Source organism: Hydractinia symbiolongicarpus, chromosome 13, assembly GCF_029227915.1.
Source record: "Hydractinia symbiolongicarpus strain clone_291-10 chromosome 13, HSymV2.1, whole genome shotgun sequence".
Lineage (NCBI taxonomy): Eukaryota > Metazoa > Cnidaria > Hydrozoa > Anthoathecata > Hydractiniidae > Hydractinia > Hydractinia symbiolongicarpus.
In genome coordinates, this window is record NC_079887.1 from 20,851,128 (window position 1) to 20,869,287 (window position 18,160).

The following is an 18,160-nucleotide window of genomic DNA, read 5'->3' on the forward strand; positions in this document are numbered from 1 at the left end:
GATGAAGCAAGTCTGCAAAACTGCACTTACAGGCGGAATAGACATTTTATCATGGATTTAATTGTAGATAATTTCTTCAGGTCCGAATTTAATGGATTTTTTCTTTATGCCTGTAAAAACGAAACCCATGTGTGGTGTAAATTTTTTTTAAGTTTTAAGCCACGTGGATAAAGATTTTTTTTAACTTGAAAACAAAGCATATTTTTGCCTATTTGGTTGTGATGACCTGAAAAGTGAACAATAAATATAAAAATGACAGTATAGTCATGCATACTATTTCAGACATGTAGAAAAGGAAGTTAAGATTGAGAGAGTCGCTATACCAGTAGACGCTCAATCATCGTGTTTGGGGTTCACGATTTAAAACGCCCCCCACTTTTCTACCGCAACATGAATGCGCAACAAAAAAAACCTCTCAGCCTGTGTCGTATGCGCAACATTCTTTGCACATGCGCTATGCATTGCACGCGTTACTTGATTTACACATTTGGGCAAGCGATTTATTGCTATGGTGTTATTTTCTTATTGATAGCCTTGGTATAGCTATAGGTGCAAGATAATTATGTTTTTCCTAGCCCTGTTCAGGATTCGAACCCAGATTTCTCATTTGCAAGAATATAGCCATTAGACCAACAGGGTACGAATATTATACATAATTTTACAGTTGCACATTATACCCAGAAGTTTACAGTAAAGTTTAGTTTACTAAGCTTTTCAAGGATATCAAAATTCAGTATTCATATACGAATGTCTCAAAGCAAGCTCAAACAAATAGGGACCGATGTAGCTGTAGTGTGTACTAGTAGATGTATCTCTGTTAGCCTGTTTTTTTTAAGTCTGAATAAAGCAGGATAACAACTGTGCACACGTCTGTGTGTAAAACTGGTTTTCGAAGTACCCACTCATTGTAGCTAGCTAGCTAGTTACAATCAGCAACAGAAATTATGACTATCCCTCCCTCTCCCTCTTGTCATTCAATCTTGTCCAAGCCTGAAGTGCAATAGTATCCATGTTTTCTATCCACCAAACTTTCGCTGCCCTACGAATTGACAAACTAATATTTTATGTTAGCTATTTTATAATAAACAAAAAGTCAAAAATGGAAAAAGAAGAGCACTGTGTTGGAGAGCGTTGCTGCTTTGAGGAACACAAGGGAACTATTCGTTACATTGGTGAAGTCCCTCCTACTACAGGTTAGAAATGCAGATTTTTTTTAATCAAAGTTGATCAACCTGTTAGTAACTTATTTTCTTACCAAAGGTACTTGGTATGGTATTGAATGGGATGATAGTAGAGGAAAACATGATGGAACCAGTAACAATGTTCGTTATTTCACATGCAGGTAAAATTCTCCGAAATAATACTGTGTAGAATTATTTGAATGTTGTTGTAGTGTTTTTTTATTTCCGATGTAAAGCAGCAAACATCAGAATATTTTTGATGTCAGTAGATTCTTGTCTGCAAAGTAATTAAAGTTTTGTTATAGGATACTTAATTTTTGAATTTTTGAAGTCTTTCTAAAATTAACAATGTCACACATTTGTTAGATTCCTGGCTACATCCAAAATTAGGCTGACAAAAACATACCAGAGTGACCACACCTCCTAAAATCTCACAAGTAACCTAAAAAATGAGGGCTCCCTTAAAAAATATTGATTCCTCCTAAAATCTCTTACAAATGTATGGTAACATCTATTAAATTTCTATTATTAAATTTTATATAACAAAAACTAAAGATGTGTTTATGTTGAAACAGGTCTAATGAATTATATTTAGAAAATTTCTGCAATTCCAAAATCACAGCTTCTCTGACATTAAAAAAAGGAAGATTATTTGTAACTTCATTTGCTTCTTAAATGTTAGCAAGATATCCTAAAATATTTTAATGGTTTTTTTGACGGAATGGTTTATATATGTGTTTTAGTGTTTTCTCATAAAATTAGACCAAAACCCTCCTAAATTCTCCTGCCAGCCTGCATACATACAAGTAAAAAGTCTTAACTTTGGCCCTTTCGTATACAACAACTGTAATTACTCTTTCAAGTTTTAATAAAGGCAAAAAAAGGATGATTGTTGATGTCATCAAAAAGTGCCTGAGAAAAATATCATTTTTATAAAGGTTAACTTTTTTTTTTTAAATTTGTATTATATGAATGTTTTGAGAATGGAGTGGGAGGTAAGTCTGAAGTTTGATTTTTCAAAATTCCAGATAAACTATATTTTTAAGTAAAAAAGTGAAATAAATTTATTTTTCATTATTTCTGGACAAAAAGACTCATTTGAGAGATTTTTAACACTGACATTTGATAGAGTTTCCTGAGATTGAATTTTAATAAAACAATACTAAAACACATTCAATATATATATATATATCACAAATCTGAATAAAAATGAAGAATAAAAAAGATGTTATTCTTTGCAGTGATAAACATGGTTCATTTGTCCGTCCTCATAAAATACAGTTTAGTATTGATGCTACTATGGCGCTGGAAGATGTTTATGGGGTTGGTGTATATGAGGAAGAAAAAATTGTGTTGAATGAAAAAACTAACCAAGAAACCTCAGTGGAGATGGTTGGTTTTGATAAAATTGCTCAAAAGATGAGGTAGTGTAAACAGTTTATAGTTGCTGTGTAAAATCTAGGCAAAGAATATTTTTAAGATGTTATTTTGTAAAAAACAAGTAAAATGTTTCTAATAAACTGTTTTTAAACATATTTTTGGTTAAATTTCCCACTTTTTCTCAAAAAGTTTTTTTGTTTTGTTTTTCATATATATCTCTTTACAAAGTTTTGTGGTTATATTTTGGCAAACCGAGATTACATTTAGTGTGTCAGTAATTTTAATATGTTCAAAAAACAAATAAAACAACATGCACTGAAGTTATGCAAAAAATTATCAAAAAATTGTATGTTTTTTAACTTGATTGAAATCAATAAATAACTTTTTAAATAACTTCAATTTAGGCATTATTAAAATTTAGGAAATTTTGTTAGATGTTTAAATATTTATTGTCTTAGTATGTAACATGTAGCTGTTTTAAATTTATAGTTCAAATTATTTTTAGCAATTTTGAAGCTCTAAAAGATGTTGATCTGGTTAATGTGAAGATAAGTCATGCGAATATAGAGAAAGGATTAGAAACATTACTACCTAGTATCTTTTCATGCTGTATCTCTAAGAGACTGCCTCAATTTTGTTGTAACACAAGCAATGATATTGCACAACTTTCTTTACTTTGGGGATGACAGTTGTTAAATAATATACCATGGTATGAAATGTTGCTCTTAATCAATACTTCATAAAAATATAAATAATATAAATAAAATAATATAAAAAGTGATCTATGAATTTAAAACTAACAATTTCTACAATTGTTTTCTTCTAAAGGCAGAAGTATTTTAAAAAAAGAAGAGTTTATTTATGTCATTATAAATTGTTAAATCACCATATTTTGTTATAAAATTTTTAACAAACTTACTTTCAAAGCCTAAGTCATGCCATATATCTTTATGATCAATTTTATGTTAAGCGGATAAATTTGATCTGTGGAAATATAAAAGTAACTTGCAAGTCGCAATTCGCAATTCCAACCCTGGAAACGCTAAAGATGTTGTTCTGTCAAGTATTTTGAAATCACATTGGGCATTTTTAATATCTATTAACATAACTATAACAAAGAAGATAAAGCATGCTTCACCTCATTATAAAGCTATATGAAACTTTTAAAGTATGAACTAGGGTGTTTTTAAATGACAATTATAATTTACAGGAAATTGTTTGGAGAGTGAATTTAACACTATATATGATGTCTTTTCTTTTTTGTTTATGAATAAATTATTAATGTTATTTAATTCTTTAACTCTTTTCTTTTGAAATAACATCACTGAGTTTGAGAGACAACTTGATTTCATCAATGAGAGACATCTTCAACATAACATCCAAACTTAAATTGCTGAAAGATTTAACACTGAGGTTTGTGTAAAACGATTTATTGGGATCACTGATTACAAATGAATTGTCTGTGCCCAAAAATTTAAAATGTGGAGAAGGGTAAATATTTTACGTAAAGTTGTTCCTTCCATCCTGTTATAGCCTGAAGGAAAGAGTTAATAATTATAATTAAAAAAGGGGACGAGTGCAGTATTTGAAAAAGGGTGGTGGTAGGGCTGGCTCAATTCTTCCGTTCAATAAATATGCCATCTTGCAGGCTTAAATGTTGTGAATTCTGAGATGGCATGTAGAAACATAATTTTATTTTATTTATTAAAGATTATGTTTAGCTTGCTTTTTTATTTCCTATGCAAATTTATATTAATAAAGAAATTTATTTTCATTTTAAGATTAATTTGGCCTAAAAAAGTATCCCACTTTCTAAAAATCACATTTTGTTGCCACCTTTGTTATTGGAAAAGATTTCCTTTAAAAAAGTTTTCTGCTCCATAAGTATTGTTGCTTGATAAGTCTAGTTGATCATCTATTATATGATCATTAACTGAGCTTACTTTTTTACAGCAAAAACAAAATCACAGATTGGGATATAGCAGGTTTGGAAACAGACGATGCTTATGGAGATTTACAAACACTTTATATCAACCAAATAGGATTGAATTGGGAACAGGTGACTTGCTGCATATTCTGGCCTTGAGTTTTACTACATTCAATTTTTCTCTTATTCAAAATTGGAAATTTATTATCTACAGACTTCTACAAACTTGTATGAATTGTATTCACTATTTAATAATAAAACATATTTTTTAGTTGTTAGTAATGTTAAAAATGATGAAACATGTAGTTGAAGTGCATGCTTGTTTCAATGACATTCGGGAGATCAGGTTTGCAGCTATTATCTTTTGTATTTGCTGTGAAATTTTATTGTTGTTGAAGCTAATAAATGTTTTTTAAGTGTACACGTTGGTTTGTGTTGTTAATATTGTACAATAACCAACAATGCTTGTAAAAATAATTAGCTGTTCATGACTTTAATTCTAATTGGTAGTTGAAGACATTATTTATGGTTGGTATCTTTGAATACCTTAATTCATTCCTTTTCCAAAACTCAGGCACTATATAACTCAAGATCTTTGAAGTTATGAATGTCCACCATTCAAGTGTTCCTTACTCCAATTTTTTAACATATTTTCATGTATCTAAATGTTATTATCTAATTTTTTTCATTTGTTTTACACACAAACTTATAATTTTAGATATGACAATGTGTTGGAAAATCTACAGACTATCAACTTGGAAGGAAACCACATTAGCAGTTGGCAATTAGTTCTAAAGTTATCATCTATACCAAAGTATGTTTATAGAAGTTGTTACTGTTAGCATCACATCTCTCAATAAAAAAATAGTCCTTGTAGAACGTATAAATTGAAAAATACCATCAGAATTATGATGATGCATGCAAATTAAAGTTTGAATGTTTGTTTCCATTGGTTATAAACTTGCTTTGATTACACTGTGATCTTGCTTTGGTATTTTTAGAGTTTGAATAACATAAGGTGTATTTGTAGCTTTATACAATTGTATTTCGCTGGTTCTAAAATGGATTAAATTGACTTTTAAATTGAATTTACATAGACAGCTGTGTCTTATGTACCTTTTTCAGATAAATTCAGGTCAACAACATTTTTGATCTACCATGTTGTTATCCATGTAGTTTTAAGCGAATTAATTTACTTTTACTTTAATTTCTTATTGTTTATTTTAGGTTGCGAAAACTCATATTAAATAACAATAAAATTGATGCTGTAGAAATACCTTCAGGTGTGGTTTCATTCAATTTCACAGTATACACATTTTTAGTTACATTCAAAAAGTACTTTTATTACCTGGAGGAGGGAAGGGGTCACATAGTAACAAAAACAATGATCAAGGGTATAATTGTTGTGTCTGTTTGTTTTTTTGAAAAATTATTTTTTTCTTAAATTCTGAGGTTCCTCATTTCTGCCTCCCGGGCGAGCACCAGCGTGGCTACACAACCCCTATTTATTTACTGTATTGTAGTAAATATATAGCATAGAGCTAACCCTGGATTCTTTTAAATGACGCAAGTGTGACCAGGGCATCAGAAAATAAAAAAAATATGGACTTTGAACGCTCAGGGAAATTTATAGCGCGAAATTCAAAACCAGTCTAAGAGACTGAAACAACACCAACTTTGAGGCCCCAAAACAGCACAAAATTTTTTTTTGCATATTAAAACTGGACTTTTTAACCATTATTGATCTATTTTCTGAGCAAATCAAAAGAAATCAGGAGCCTAACAGTTTTTTTTCAAAAGATATAAGCGAAATTGAAGAGTAGGGCTAGCTACAGGATATTCAAGATGGCTGACCAGACGCACACAAACAACTTAACTAAGTTTTGTCGTATTTGTGCCAAAAAATTAGGGAAATTAAGATTGCATTCTATATAGATCCAGTAAATGACGAAACCTGTGTACATCCCACCAAAATGTGCCTAAACTGCTATTCAAAAATGAAAAATATTGAAACTAGAAAATCAACACTCTCAGCAGACTTAAAGTGGCAGAATGGACCCCACATTCCTCCCTAAACTGTGTTACATGTGATCCCATGAAACGTGGCAGACACATTAAAAAAAACAATCCAGGTGGTAGGACAAAATTAGAAAACGCCAAATGGACATCAGATATTTTGCAAAAAATTCAGGACAATTACATTGACACTTTTCCACACAATATATACAATGTAGAAAATTTGGATAATGAAATAAATCCTCATCTTAAATTGTGCATATGCAATATTTGTAATAACATACAAAAATTTCCTGTATACATTCAAGAATGCCAGCATTCACTTTGCATGAACTGCATCCTGCCCAAGATTGAGGGAAAACTATTGACTAGAACTATGTGTCCAGTGTGTGGCACCAATTTTCAAAAAATTGAAAAATCATAGCTGACATGCTAAAGTGTATTGTGATCGCCTGCAAAAATTCATGTGGTTCTACATTTAACGTGCATGATGAAAAGAGCAGACAAGAACATGAAAGTCTTTGCTTTTAAAATACACCAACTGCTATCACTGTTAATTACATCTTCAGAATTAATGATGTTGAATCGATTCCAAGGGAAGTTGAAGATGCGACTCTGCATATTATTAAGAAGAAATTAGCCAGTAGCAGCTCGAAAATTGCAGAATTCAAATCTGGTGGTCCTCGGGTAAGCAGTTCTAAATTACAATAATTATATTTTCAAAATCATAAAACATTAAACTTGTATATACCTTAATTTTCCAGACAATGTTTTTAAAAATGAATATTTATTCCAGTATTACATTTTACTTTAGCCAATTTACATTACATCAACACCGAAAGCATACAAAGCCAGTAGCATTGCATCACAACGTACCCTCAGAAATAGGAATAAATATGTTCAAAATAACATAATGAATATGTCTGGCAGTGTTGAAGTATCTGCTGTAAGCCAGACTGCTGTTCTGATACAGTCATTTGAACAAAAACAGAGAGTGGAAATTATAAAAAAGTCACAGATCTCACCAGTGGAAATATCTGAAGAAACCATGGTTGCTTTGAAAGCAGATATTGGAATACCATGGGAAAAACTGAAAACAAATTCATATGGAAGCCATTGAAGTGTGCCAATCATTTAAACTCTTATTCCACAAATATTCAAAGTGCCACAATTTGATTAACGATTCACAAGTATTTGACAAAGAACGACTCAGTGAATTAGGTAGACTTATTGTCACACTTTCAAATATTTTATATTGTTATCACATATAGCTAGCTATTTATTAGTTTGTTGCTTTAGCTAGTTAGTATCATGGTCTGCCAGTAGTATAGTCTGTGAATGTATATATGTTTTTGAGTTCCTAAGATTTTTTACAGCTGGAAAAATGTAAAAAACTGTGTAACACTGTTAAGGTCATCTAGGCAATGGAGCCAGCTATAGGATAAGTTTTAAGAATGCAATAAAAATAGAATAAAAGTTTAAAGCTAGCTATACTCATTGGATATTATCATTTCAGACCGGAGTATCATTGACTTAATGGCATACCTTAGAAATACGTGGCCAAAAGAAAGCATCACCCTAAAACTTCATTTACTGGAGGATCATGTTCTTCCATTCCTTAAAAGATGGAAAACAGGTCTTGGGGTGTATGGAGAGCAAGGAGGTGAAGGTATTCATGCAGAATTTAATTCAATAAAAGCGATTTACTGCAGAATGCCATCTTCGGTTGCCCGAGTTCACAGCATTCTCAAGGAACACTACATTCGCGTGCATCCAAGGTGTATAGAGATGAAGCCAGAGGCAAAAAAACGAAAGAAAATAGAATAACAATATATATAATATATATATACACAAGTTATATGGTTATTTATTGGTATCATTTGCATAAAAGTTTCTAATTTTACATACCTTTGACTTCCACCATGTTCTTTTCCGATTTTTTCAGAAAAAAAATAGCCACAGCTACCATACATCTGCCTGTTGTCATAACTCTTTTAAAAAAAACTGTTAGGACTTTGAGCTTGATGTTATCGCAAAGGTACATGTTTAAAGATGATAATAAAACTTAAGATAGCATCTGAATAATTTTTTTATACCCTTATTCCACATTTTCTCTACACCTGTAAATTTGAAGGAAAAAATGTGTTCCTCGCCTCCAGCTTGATATTGTTGTCGCGTGGACTTGAATGTAATCTGTGGCTGCACTTGCCTTGGCAAGGCATAGGGCAGCCAGACAATAGGTCAGCAGATTTAATAATAATGATGTAATGTTTTAAAGGGTCGATCAAGTCAGCGAAAAAAACGTTTTTTATAAAACATGAGAAACGTGCGCGCGCCATTTTAAAATGTAACAATGAACACGTTCATTTCGCACATGTGCATAATAACATTCCACCGCGAAATGAACTTGTACTAGATACGTAAAATAATAACCACCTGATCCTAAATAGTATTTTTTCGCAGAAAGTGAGAGAAGGGGGATAATTTTTCAGTGCATGCAAATGGGAACACATGAGAAGCAAACTTGAGTAAACAGGAGGAAGCAGGGACAGGGTCAAAAATGATAAATATTTAAATAAATATACTTTTTGAATGTCCCTTTCTAATATTTCTGAAATCAAAACAGTATTTTTGTTATATTGTAGAAGAACTACTTTGTTCATCACTAACATACTGCCTGGCAGTGAGCGGGATTCGATCCGCGGTCCACAGAACTGGGATCCGCAGGCGAACCCACTACACTACGTGTGGCAATATGTTAGTGATGAATTCAGATTTATCCAGATGGTGTGTATACATAGGTGAATATTTATCATAGCACATCCATATTTTATTCTCTACAATATGACTTGCACGCATTATACTCACCCGTCATGATCAGAGGTCTGATCGGGGTGAAGCATTCTCTGTTGAAGTATTTTTGTTATTAGGTAAGAAAATATTTCAATCGCTGGAATCACTCTCTTTAAGTGAGAATGTTGTTACAGAGGTAATTGTTTTTCTTAATAAGTTAACTTAAACCACTTAGTTTTTATATGGCACAGTTGGAAATGGTTTATAGGACTTTTTAAGGTTTTTGTTTAACTAATAATTTGGTAAAATTAAAAGTTTTCTTGTCCACTGTATTATGTAGCCTTAAGGATACAGTAACCCCCTTCAGAGTTATTTTTTTTAATTTTTGACTCTTTAGCATATTTTTCTGATATTTTTAAAAAAAGAATCAAAAATATTTATTGTTGAGAGGGATAAAATAAGGAAAAATATTTTTTTATCTTTTAGTGTTTCAATAGGGTGCTCAAAGTTTAAAATTCCTTAAATATATTTAATCTGTATGATAATTAAAGAGAGCTATGCAGAACGAATAAAAATTGTATTTTTACATATAACATTGGAAATGTTCACACTTTATTAATCTATACAAATTTATTATTAGTTATTATCTATGCCTTTTTAATTAATTTTTTTATCTTGTTATTTTCGTTATCCTGTTGTCTGTTTAACAATAACAAGATCCAAAGTTCTGCGAAAACACTTTGCCTTTAATTTTTGATCTCGTGAATTTTTAATTTAAAAAATTCATGAGTTCTTAATTATTCATAACGTTTAAGTGGGTGTAATACTCATTCATCGTGATTTTCGCACGTAAAAGCAAACATCTTTGATTTGCTTTTTCTCAAAATAAAATTTTCAGTCGTAACAGTATATATATTTTTGTCGGATACAGGAATTTAAACAAGTTAGTCCATTTTTTTACAAAGTCACTAAGAAATAGGCGTTAAAAAAACGCAAAGCGTTTAAGGGCATTTTTTACTTAGCGCATAAATTCCCATTTTAAAAATACATTAAAGCCAATATGAGGAAAACCAAGCAGGGACAGGTCTATATATTAGCCAGTTTCATACTGAGATTCTTAGCTAGTTTATTTTAAATGACATGTTTCATAATGACCAGTTTGCACACCGTGTTGAGGTCAAAATTTCTGCACGCTTTGAAGCAAATCTTGAGTATTTTAACCCTCTATCCAGGAGGCTTTTTTTTAAGAACTACAAATTTTTGTGCACTGCATGGCTTCCTCTCTATGCTGAAGACCATATTTTAATAGATTTTTGGTGACCAGCCGAATAAGAGTACCGTTTTATGAAACCTTGTGTGAGAAAAAAAGCAGAATAAAATTTATACAAGACATCATAAAATTATATTTTATAAATTATAAATTACATTTTTTGTGTGAATAAGCCATTTTCTGTTTTTATATAAGTAACAAAACTTTTATAGCTTAGTGATTTTTTATCTTACTAACTAGTTCAAAAATGTTTTCTGCACAATTTATCTGCATTCTAACTAGCTAAAAACACATTAGAAACATTACAAAATCTACTTCTACCTAAACACCATCCATCAATAAACAAAGTTAACCAGAAAATAGTATTTTTCGAGGTCTTGTAAGGTAAACCATTCTTTCAAGCTAAAATTGTTGATTTAAAAAGAGCAGCTTATTCTACTTCCCATCTGCTTTTAATTCGAAAATTCGTATTGCCAAGCACAACAACTTTCTTTATCCAACTTAACTAAAAGCAAAGCTTTAATAAAAAAACATCATGCGTTTTCTTTCTCCAGCTGACAAAAAAACTTTGTACAAACACCACACATGCTAGCTACGGCTTCAAAGTTTCATATTCAATTCAGCAAGGAAATCTGTTCACAAGTCAGTCGCAATAAATTTATCAGGGGGTAGTTGTACAATTTTTGTCAAGTTCTTACTTCTTTGCTGTTTTATGACCTTGATAACAAATCTTCAAAAGTAAATATGTTGTTTATTATTTTATTTTTGTTGCAAAAAACTATTGTGCGACAAAGTAAAGCATCATTTGTTTTTGTTTTTAACGGTATTTCGCAAGTCACTACCCCTTAATGAATATTCTCGCCTTATTTGACTTACTTGTGTTAAAATTACGGGGGTTGGTTTATGCTTTTTACGGTCACATGTTACCATTATTTATAATTTTCACCCCCTAATACAACAAGTAAGTCGAAGTACAGCGAGATTGAATTAGGGGGTATACGCTACAGTTTTGACAGTGAATTAAAGCAAATAACTGAATTTTGTGTCCCATAATAAAACAACATGCGAAGTAAGTCGCAGGATAATTATATTATGCCACATCATTGATGAATATGCGCTCAACTATATAATACATGGCATGTGTGTATTATGTGTAGAAAAATCTATAGAAATTCAACCTGAAGCATATTACAAAAGCCACCCTGGAAGATTTTGTGCTTAAGCAAAATACTTTTTTGAAATTGCAACAACAAGGCTTTTGACAAAAATTAAGTACGTCCACCCGACTAGCTTGACATACCCTATAAATCCGCTACTGGAAAACTCCCCCCTATCTTGTCAGAATTGTACGAAAACAAGTTTGTGGCAATAATTATATCTTTGGCTACAGAACTTTGCTTTTTCTAATGCAGAAAGTGATGAAATATCGAGTTACTGATCATTCTTAAAAATAGATAATTCAGTCAAATAACAGCTATTGTAACACAAAATATATTTTTGGAACCACGTGTTGTTTTGAGTAAAAAAAGTAAATATTAAAGCTTCGCAACCATATGTTTTTCAACAAACAATTTTACTGAGGGGAGTGAGTGAAAAGAGTGAATTTTTGTGTATAATCTTTTTTCTCCTTTTTGAATTTTTTTTTATGGAAATATTTTATCATCACTCTAAAGATAATTTATTTGGCTTTTGCAATATATATATTTGTTAGGGTTAATGTAGTGAGAAAAAGGCGATTTTTTTAAATATACTGAGTATGTGTTTCGGGGGTGACCATATCCTTAAAGCTTTTTGTTTAAAAAGATAAGAATAATGACCACCCTGCTTAGACTTTTGATTATAAAAAAGTGTGTAAGAATGCTTCAAAGGTTTTATATAACATCAAATTTACCTTCACTAAAGTCACAATTGCTATCAAGTTATGTGGTAACAAAAACAATGAAATGGGACTGTTGTGTTTTTAGTGGACATCAGTAAATGAAATGAGAAAGTTATCCAACTTGTCAGAACTTCGTTTTAAAAGCAATCCTGTGTGTAAAGGTAAGAGTTTTTTAACTTCTTAATAAAAATATTGACTTCACATGATTTTAAAAGTTTTTTCCTTGTTTGTTTTCTCATTAATTTACCAAAAATAAGAAAAACAATAGATTACTGATACTAATTTTTATAGTTATTAAATTTTCACAGTGGAAATAAAAAAACAACAAAAAACTTTTCCTGGCTATTAATTTTATGTAAAATTTTATTTTAGTTTTCGCTATAAATTTTCTCTATAAATGCAACTGTGTTAGAATTCTTATTTATGTAGATGATTATCATAAAAAAGTTTTTTCTTTGCATGAATGAAATTTGACTTAAATCTGTGAAAACTATACTAATACCAATAAGAATTACTACCATTTTAACTATTTACAACTGAAGATTACCTGTTATAGATATCACTAGTTTTACGTTACGACATGAATTGATTGCAAGATTAAAAAACATCAATATAATGAATGGAAGTGTGGTAAGCTTTCTGTTGCATGCTTGTTGCATATTATATATCTTGATTGACCCTTGATTGTCTGTCTGTATTTAACATATTTAACAACAAAATTAGTAATATAATTTTTGTTTTTTATTGTTTACTGGAGTTAATTCTTCCTTTATTTTACTGATTTTAACATTACAGGTTAGTGATCTGGAGAGAAGAAATTCTGAGTTGTATTACATGAAGAAGTACTCTAATGAATATTTTCATGCTATTTCAAATAATTTAAACCAAGATTTCGAGAATAATCACCCAACATACTTAGAGTTTGTGAAAAGTAAGTCAGCGGACTCAGTTTTCATAGCATATTGCTACCCAAAAATGTTGTATAAATATATGATATTTTTTTTTTAGTTCATGGACCACCACAAAATACTGAAAAAGCTAAATCACTGAAAGATAATTTATTATGTATCCTTCATCCATGATGTTTTTACTGCATTATTTTGCAAAATTTTGCCAAACACCAATACTATAGGAATAGTGCAACACATGTTTATTAATAGCAGTGTTTGTAATGGTACTTTCTCTTTCCAATTTGTTTTGTGTAATTGTTAGAAAGTCGTTTTAAACTTAACATTATGTAAGTGTTGTCAATCAAGTGCCCTGATTGTAAAGATAAAAAATCTGTGGAAAAGAAAGTTCCTGGTAAATTATTGTTTTGTTTTTTTGAACTGATTTTTCATGCTTTTTTTGAAATACCAGAAATTTTTTAAAAATAAAATATACATTTTCAAGAAGTTGGCTAGTCCTTATCGCCAATTTTCAGGAATTTCAGGAAAAAAAGATTTTGATGACACTCAATTTATACTGTTTTAAAAGAGCTTTTATGTAGGATTCATAAAAGAGACTGTCAAACTTGAAATTCACATTATTATTTTTTATGTAGTATATCAGAAGAAGTAGAAGGTTTAATCATTTTTTAAAAAATAAAAAAAATAATTTAAATTTTGCAGGAATTAATTCACGCATATAGCAAGTTTTTAAATAGTTTTTGCTAAAACTATTTTTTTAGAAATTGACAAAAACTCGTGAAATTGACAGTTCCATTAGCGTTATTCTCTAATTCCTGCAAAATAATTTTTTTCTAGGTACAATGACCATACAGCAGTTAAAGGGGATGATTCAAAGATTGTTTAAAGTGGCCAATTCAAAACAAAACCTTTCTTACATCGACACAAAGGTAAGGAATTTGTCAAGCCATTGGAAAAAGAAATACGGAACTTCTTATTTGTTTACGACACAGACACTGTACTGCGGTTTAACGATGCCATACTGATTGCATTTGATTGCTTGTCACACAAGTTGGGTTAATGTGATACCCACCTTTCTTCAATTTCACTTAACAATTATTTTTTTAGAATAATCGTGAGATTGCATTAGATGACAACATGAAACAATTAACATATTATTCAGTTGTATCAGGGGATACAATATTTCTGCGTTGGTGATAAACTGTTCTCTGAAAACAGTGCAATTTTTTTTATTATTTGTGAATAAACAGAAATTCTTTGAAAAATAATTTAACAATGTTAAAATTTATGCAAACCTATTTAATTTATGTTTTTTTTTTTCGATCATGCTCAAACACATTTTGTTTGTTTTTGCATAATTTTAAGCAAAAGTATGATATGACAGAGGGCCTTTCTTTTCCAGAACTCAGAGCGAAGGGCTATGAAAGCCTTCTTTGATTTTTAAATTACTTTTGTTTTTAGCGTTATCTATTATTTTAAAAGATTATTATAAAATAAAGATGTTTAAAGAAATGTGAATTAGTGTCATTTCAATGTGTTCTCCTACTCTAGTTTTCAATTGCTGAGATGTCTCGCCAATATAACTTTTAGAGCGAGTATTTAAAGCTAATTTATCCTTATACAAGAAGTACTGTTGAATCTTAAGAACTACTCAACTGTGCTAGAATTTGTACGGAAACTAATTTATTATAACAACTACGTAACTATAATAAAAAAACTACCAAAACTTAACTCAAGAAGGAAAAAACTATTAGGATATAATTTTTTAGTAAAACAGACTCTCTTTATAATAATTTTGAAAATCTGAACACTTTCTTGTGTTTTTTATACAAAGAAAGTTCTCCTAAAAATTGAGAACTTCATGCTAATCTGCATCTTTTCTGATATTCCGCAATGTGAGGTGGTTGCAGGGTTTACTGTTGTTAAGTGTTTATTATTTTCTTTGTTTTTCTTGTCAAGGCAGTAAACCAAGTGAAGTACTTTTACTTTGGCCATATCATGTGACTGATGAAAGGAACATAAGAAAACAATGTTTTAATAAGGCCAATCCTTGTTTAATGCAATTCTTTAATTGAAAAAGTAATCAGATCGTACCATGTGCCTCCCAGCTCCTCAACAGTTAAAAAACGTTCAAATCAAAAAAACAAGTGGCAGTTTTTTTGATTTGAATGCTAACTTGTGGACATCTTTTGTCACAGCAGCAACAACTAGTATTTGGCTGCTGCTGTTTCTCTACATCGTAGGACGTCTTTCCCCCTTCTTTTATTTTCTGGACCTTCTTAAAACGTGCGTCTAATTGTCTAAAAAAATATATATATATACTAGTTCTTTTTTTTTTTACGGAAAACTACTGTACTCTACTTACTGTACTTTTTGTTTTTTTCTATATTTTTCAATTTTTGACAACATGTCTCCTGGAATTAAAGAATTAAAGTCACAAATCTTTTCTTAATTTATTTTCTGTTTTTTGTGTTCAAGTAGCCAATTCTATTTCTAAAATTTAACATCTTATTACAAAGGATTTTCTAAATACCCAATAAATACTTGCGGTAAACGGTATTATTCATTGCGGTATTATTCCAACATTTTTTGTTTGTTTTTGTGTGTATGTGTGTGTTCATCCTAAAGTTCATCCAAATTTTATAACTGATAATTGTTAAGGCCACAAAATATTCACTTTTCTTATAGCCTTTAACAAAGGTCTTGTGGATGTAGCCTAAAATATGATTTTTATTCACAGATATTATTTATTTTTGTTGATAGCGCCTATCCAAATTATTGCATAAAGCACACAAAAAACACTCACATTGTTTTTACTAATGGAATTTAGTTTAGTTTTTAAAGTAGCCTAAAAAGAACCATTTGAATGTTAGTACCAAAAATTTAATTAAATAAAAATGCGACTTGGAAAGATCAACTTCGGGGCTGTTCACATGGGAAATATTTCGTGAGTAGACGGAAAAACATTTCTGCTCATTTTTAAGTTTAATGTTAAAGTTTAAATATGGCGGATATGAAGGTAAACAAAACAAACTCATTAGCATTGCTTACTGCAAACCTTACAGAACTTTGTTCCTCATTTGTGAAGCTTCAAGGAGTAACTTTGTTGTGGAAACGTAACCAAGTCAAAATATTCAACCTTATTTTAGGGTTTTCTATTCTAAATTTAGCATCTTCTCTTGCTTCAGTGATTAAAATTTGATCTCCTAGAGCAATTAAAAGGTTTCGTTCCATGTGTTTGTGATTGTTATCAAGCAACTTACCAACATTCTTTCGTTTCACTGTTAATAATGTAGTTGTTTCATCAATGTTATCGTAACTATTATTTTTTTCACCTTCATCAAGTTAATCTTGATCTGTTGTGTTGACTTTACCACCACTCACTCCAAATTCACATGTTAAATCATTTGGAGTGCTACCCTAATGTGAACCAACTTACATATAGTGTGCAAAAACTAACTTCCCACCACCAGTTTGTTGAATCTTTTTATATTTTCCATTACACCTTTATGAGCTTTTGAAATAAGATCCTTTGCCAATTTGATTTCATTTTTAATTATTAAAACGGGTACTGACTGGTTTAAACGTTCCACTATAAAATACAATGCCCTCTGTCAGGTGCACAAACCTCGCAAGTTTGGTCTATACGTCAAGCTTTGTATTTCAAGGTACAACATCCAAACCAGTCAATATCTGTTAGCAGTAAAGGTTGTAATTAAGATAGAATAAGTTATTTCGTTCTTCTCTTTTTTATTGCTTTGCCCTTTTTTAATTTACGTTTTTGAAGGTTTTTGTAATTTACGTTGCGTTTTTTAGCACCATGTACAAGTGTTGTAGTGTTAAAAATACCTTAAATCTTATTACAGAATTTTTTTGCAAATTTAGTAAGGACGACCTAACAAAAATCTGGAACTTGTTTATTGCAAAAGTTTTTTCTTCTGACAGACTAGCTTTAATAAATATTGTGATGAGCTAGCAACCATAATTGTTGTTGTTGTTTTAATTTCTTTTTTGTTAACAAAGACTATCTTTTGTATCTCAACATCACCCTCATTGTATACTGTCTTTTGTATCTCAACATCACCCTTATTGTATAGTGTCTTTTGTATCTCAACATCACCCTTATTGTATAGGGAAAGAAATGGAAAGACTAATTTTATTGTAGCTGGAAACAAAGCTGGCATTACTGTGTCTTTTTATTTGTGTTATCATGTAACCATGTGCCACTAAAACCTACTACAACATTCATCACTTGCTCACACAACAGGCAACATTACACAAAGAAAATTGACTTTTGACTTTTTTTGTTCTCTTAGCTTCAACTGTACAGAGTTCAATGTGGGTAAAGGGAATGCTTGAGTGTTTAGGCCTAATGTTAGAGAAATTATTCGAAGAAATTCCATTTATTTTTAGAAGTGAATTTATTACTTTTTTTCTTGTTGCGAACACGTTGTTTTTTTACTGCATGAGGAAGCAATGTAATTCTATAGAGAAAATTGTATATTAATAATAACAGTTTTTATTTATTATGTTGTATTAAAATAGAAATAGAATTTATTTACGTGTTAAAATACTTTGCTGTAGTTCCATTTAGCAGTACATGGCTTTTCTATGCATTTTTATTGTGCTGTTGTTAAATTGAAGGTTTATGTATACAAAATAGATTGTTAGCTAATTATTATTTCACAAAGTGGGTGTTATGAATGATATGAGTGGTATGTTTTATTTTTATGCTGTCAGATTTGATTGGAAATGAAAAGCGTAAAACTAGAATATAACTGTTAATATTTTATTCATCTGAAACTT

General features: G+C 30.5%; 2 protein-coding genes across 2 annotated transcripts; both read left to right on the forward strand.

Annotated features, from left to right (window-relative positions):
- Positions 1-18,157, forward strand: LOC130623715 (tubulin-specific chaperone E-like). Its single transcript, XM_057439226.1, has 17 exons — positions 1-1,193; positions 1,261-1,342; positions 2,423-2,605; positions 3,067-3,155; positions 3,875-3,974; positions 4,515-4,620; positions 4,761-4,834; positions 5,207-5,302; positions 5,716-5,771; positions 9,435-9,493; positions 12,532-12,607; positions 13,003-13,076; positions 13,242-13,377; positions 13,455-13,511; positions 13,689-13,748; positions 14,192-14,283; positions 14,462-18,157. Exons 1-17 carry the CDS (start codon positions 1,010-1,012, stop codon positions 14,549-14,551), a joined length of 1,614 nt encoding a protein of 537 aa, XP_057295209.1. The 5' UTR covers positions 1-1,009; the 3' UTR covers positions 14,552-18,157.
- Positions 7,148-8,580, forward strand: LOC130623720 (uncharacterized). The gene is made up of 2 exons (XM_057439231.1): positions 7,148-7,725; positions 8,021-8,580. The coding sequence occupies exons 1-2, from the start codon at positions 7,611-7,613 to the stop codon at positions 8,329-8,331; spliced, it is 426 nt and encodes a 141-aa protein (XP_057295214.1). The 5' UTR covers positions 7,148-7,610; the 3' UTR covers positions 8,332-8,580.
- Positions 18,158-18,160: the final 3 nt, after the last annotated feature.

Coding starts and splice junctions, on each gene's coding strand:
- LOC130623720 (XM_057439231.1), top strand. CDS start 7,611: ATGGAAGCCATTGAAGTGTGCCAATCATTTAAACTCTTATTCCACAAA. Junction 7,726..8,020: donor AGAACGACTCAGTGAATTAG/GTAGACTTATTG, acceptor TTATCATTTCAG/ACCGGAGTATCATTGACTTA.
- LOC130623715 (XM_057439226.1), top strand. CDS start 1,010: ATGTTTTCTATCCACCAAACTTTCGCTGCCCTACGAATTGACAAACTA. Junction 5,303..5,715: donor AAGTTATCATCTATACCAAA/GTATGTTTATAG, acceptor TGTTTATTTTAG/GTTGCGAAAACTCATATTAA. Junction 9,494..12,531: donor GTGAGAATGTTGTTACAGAG/GTAATTGTTTTT, acceptor TTGTGTTTTTAG/TGGACATCAGTAAATGAAAT.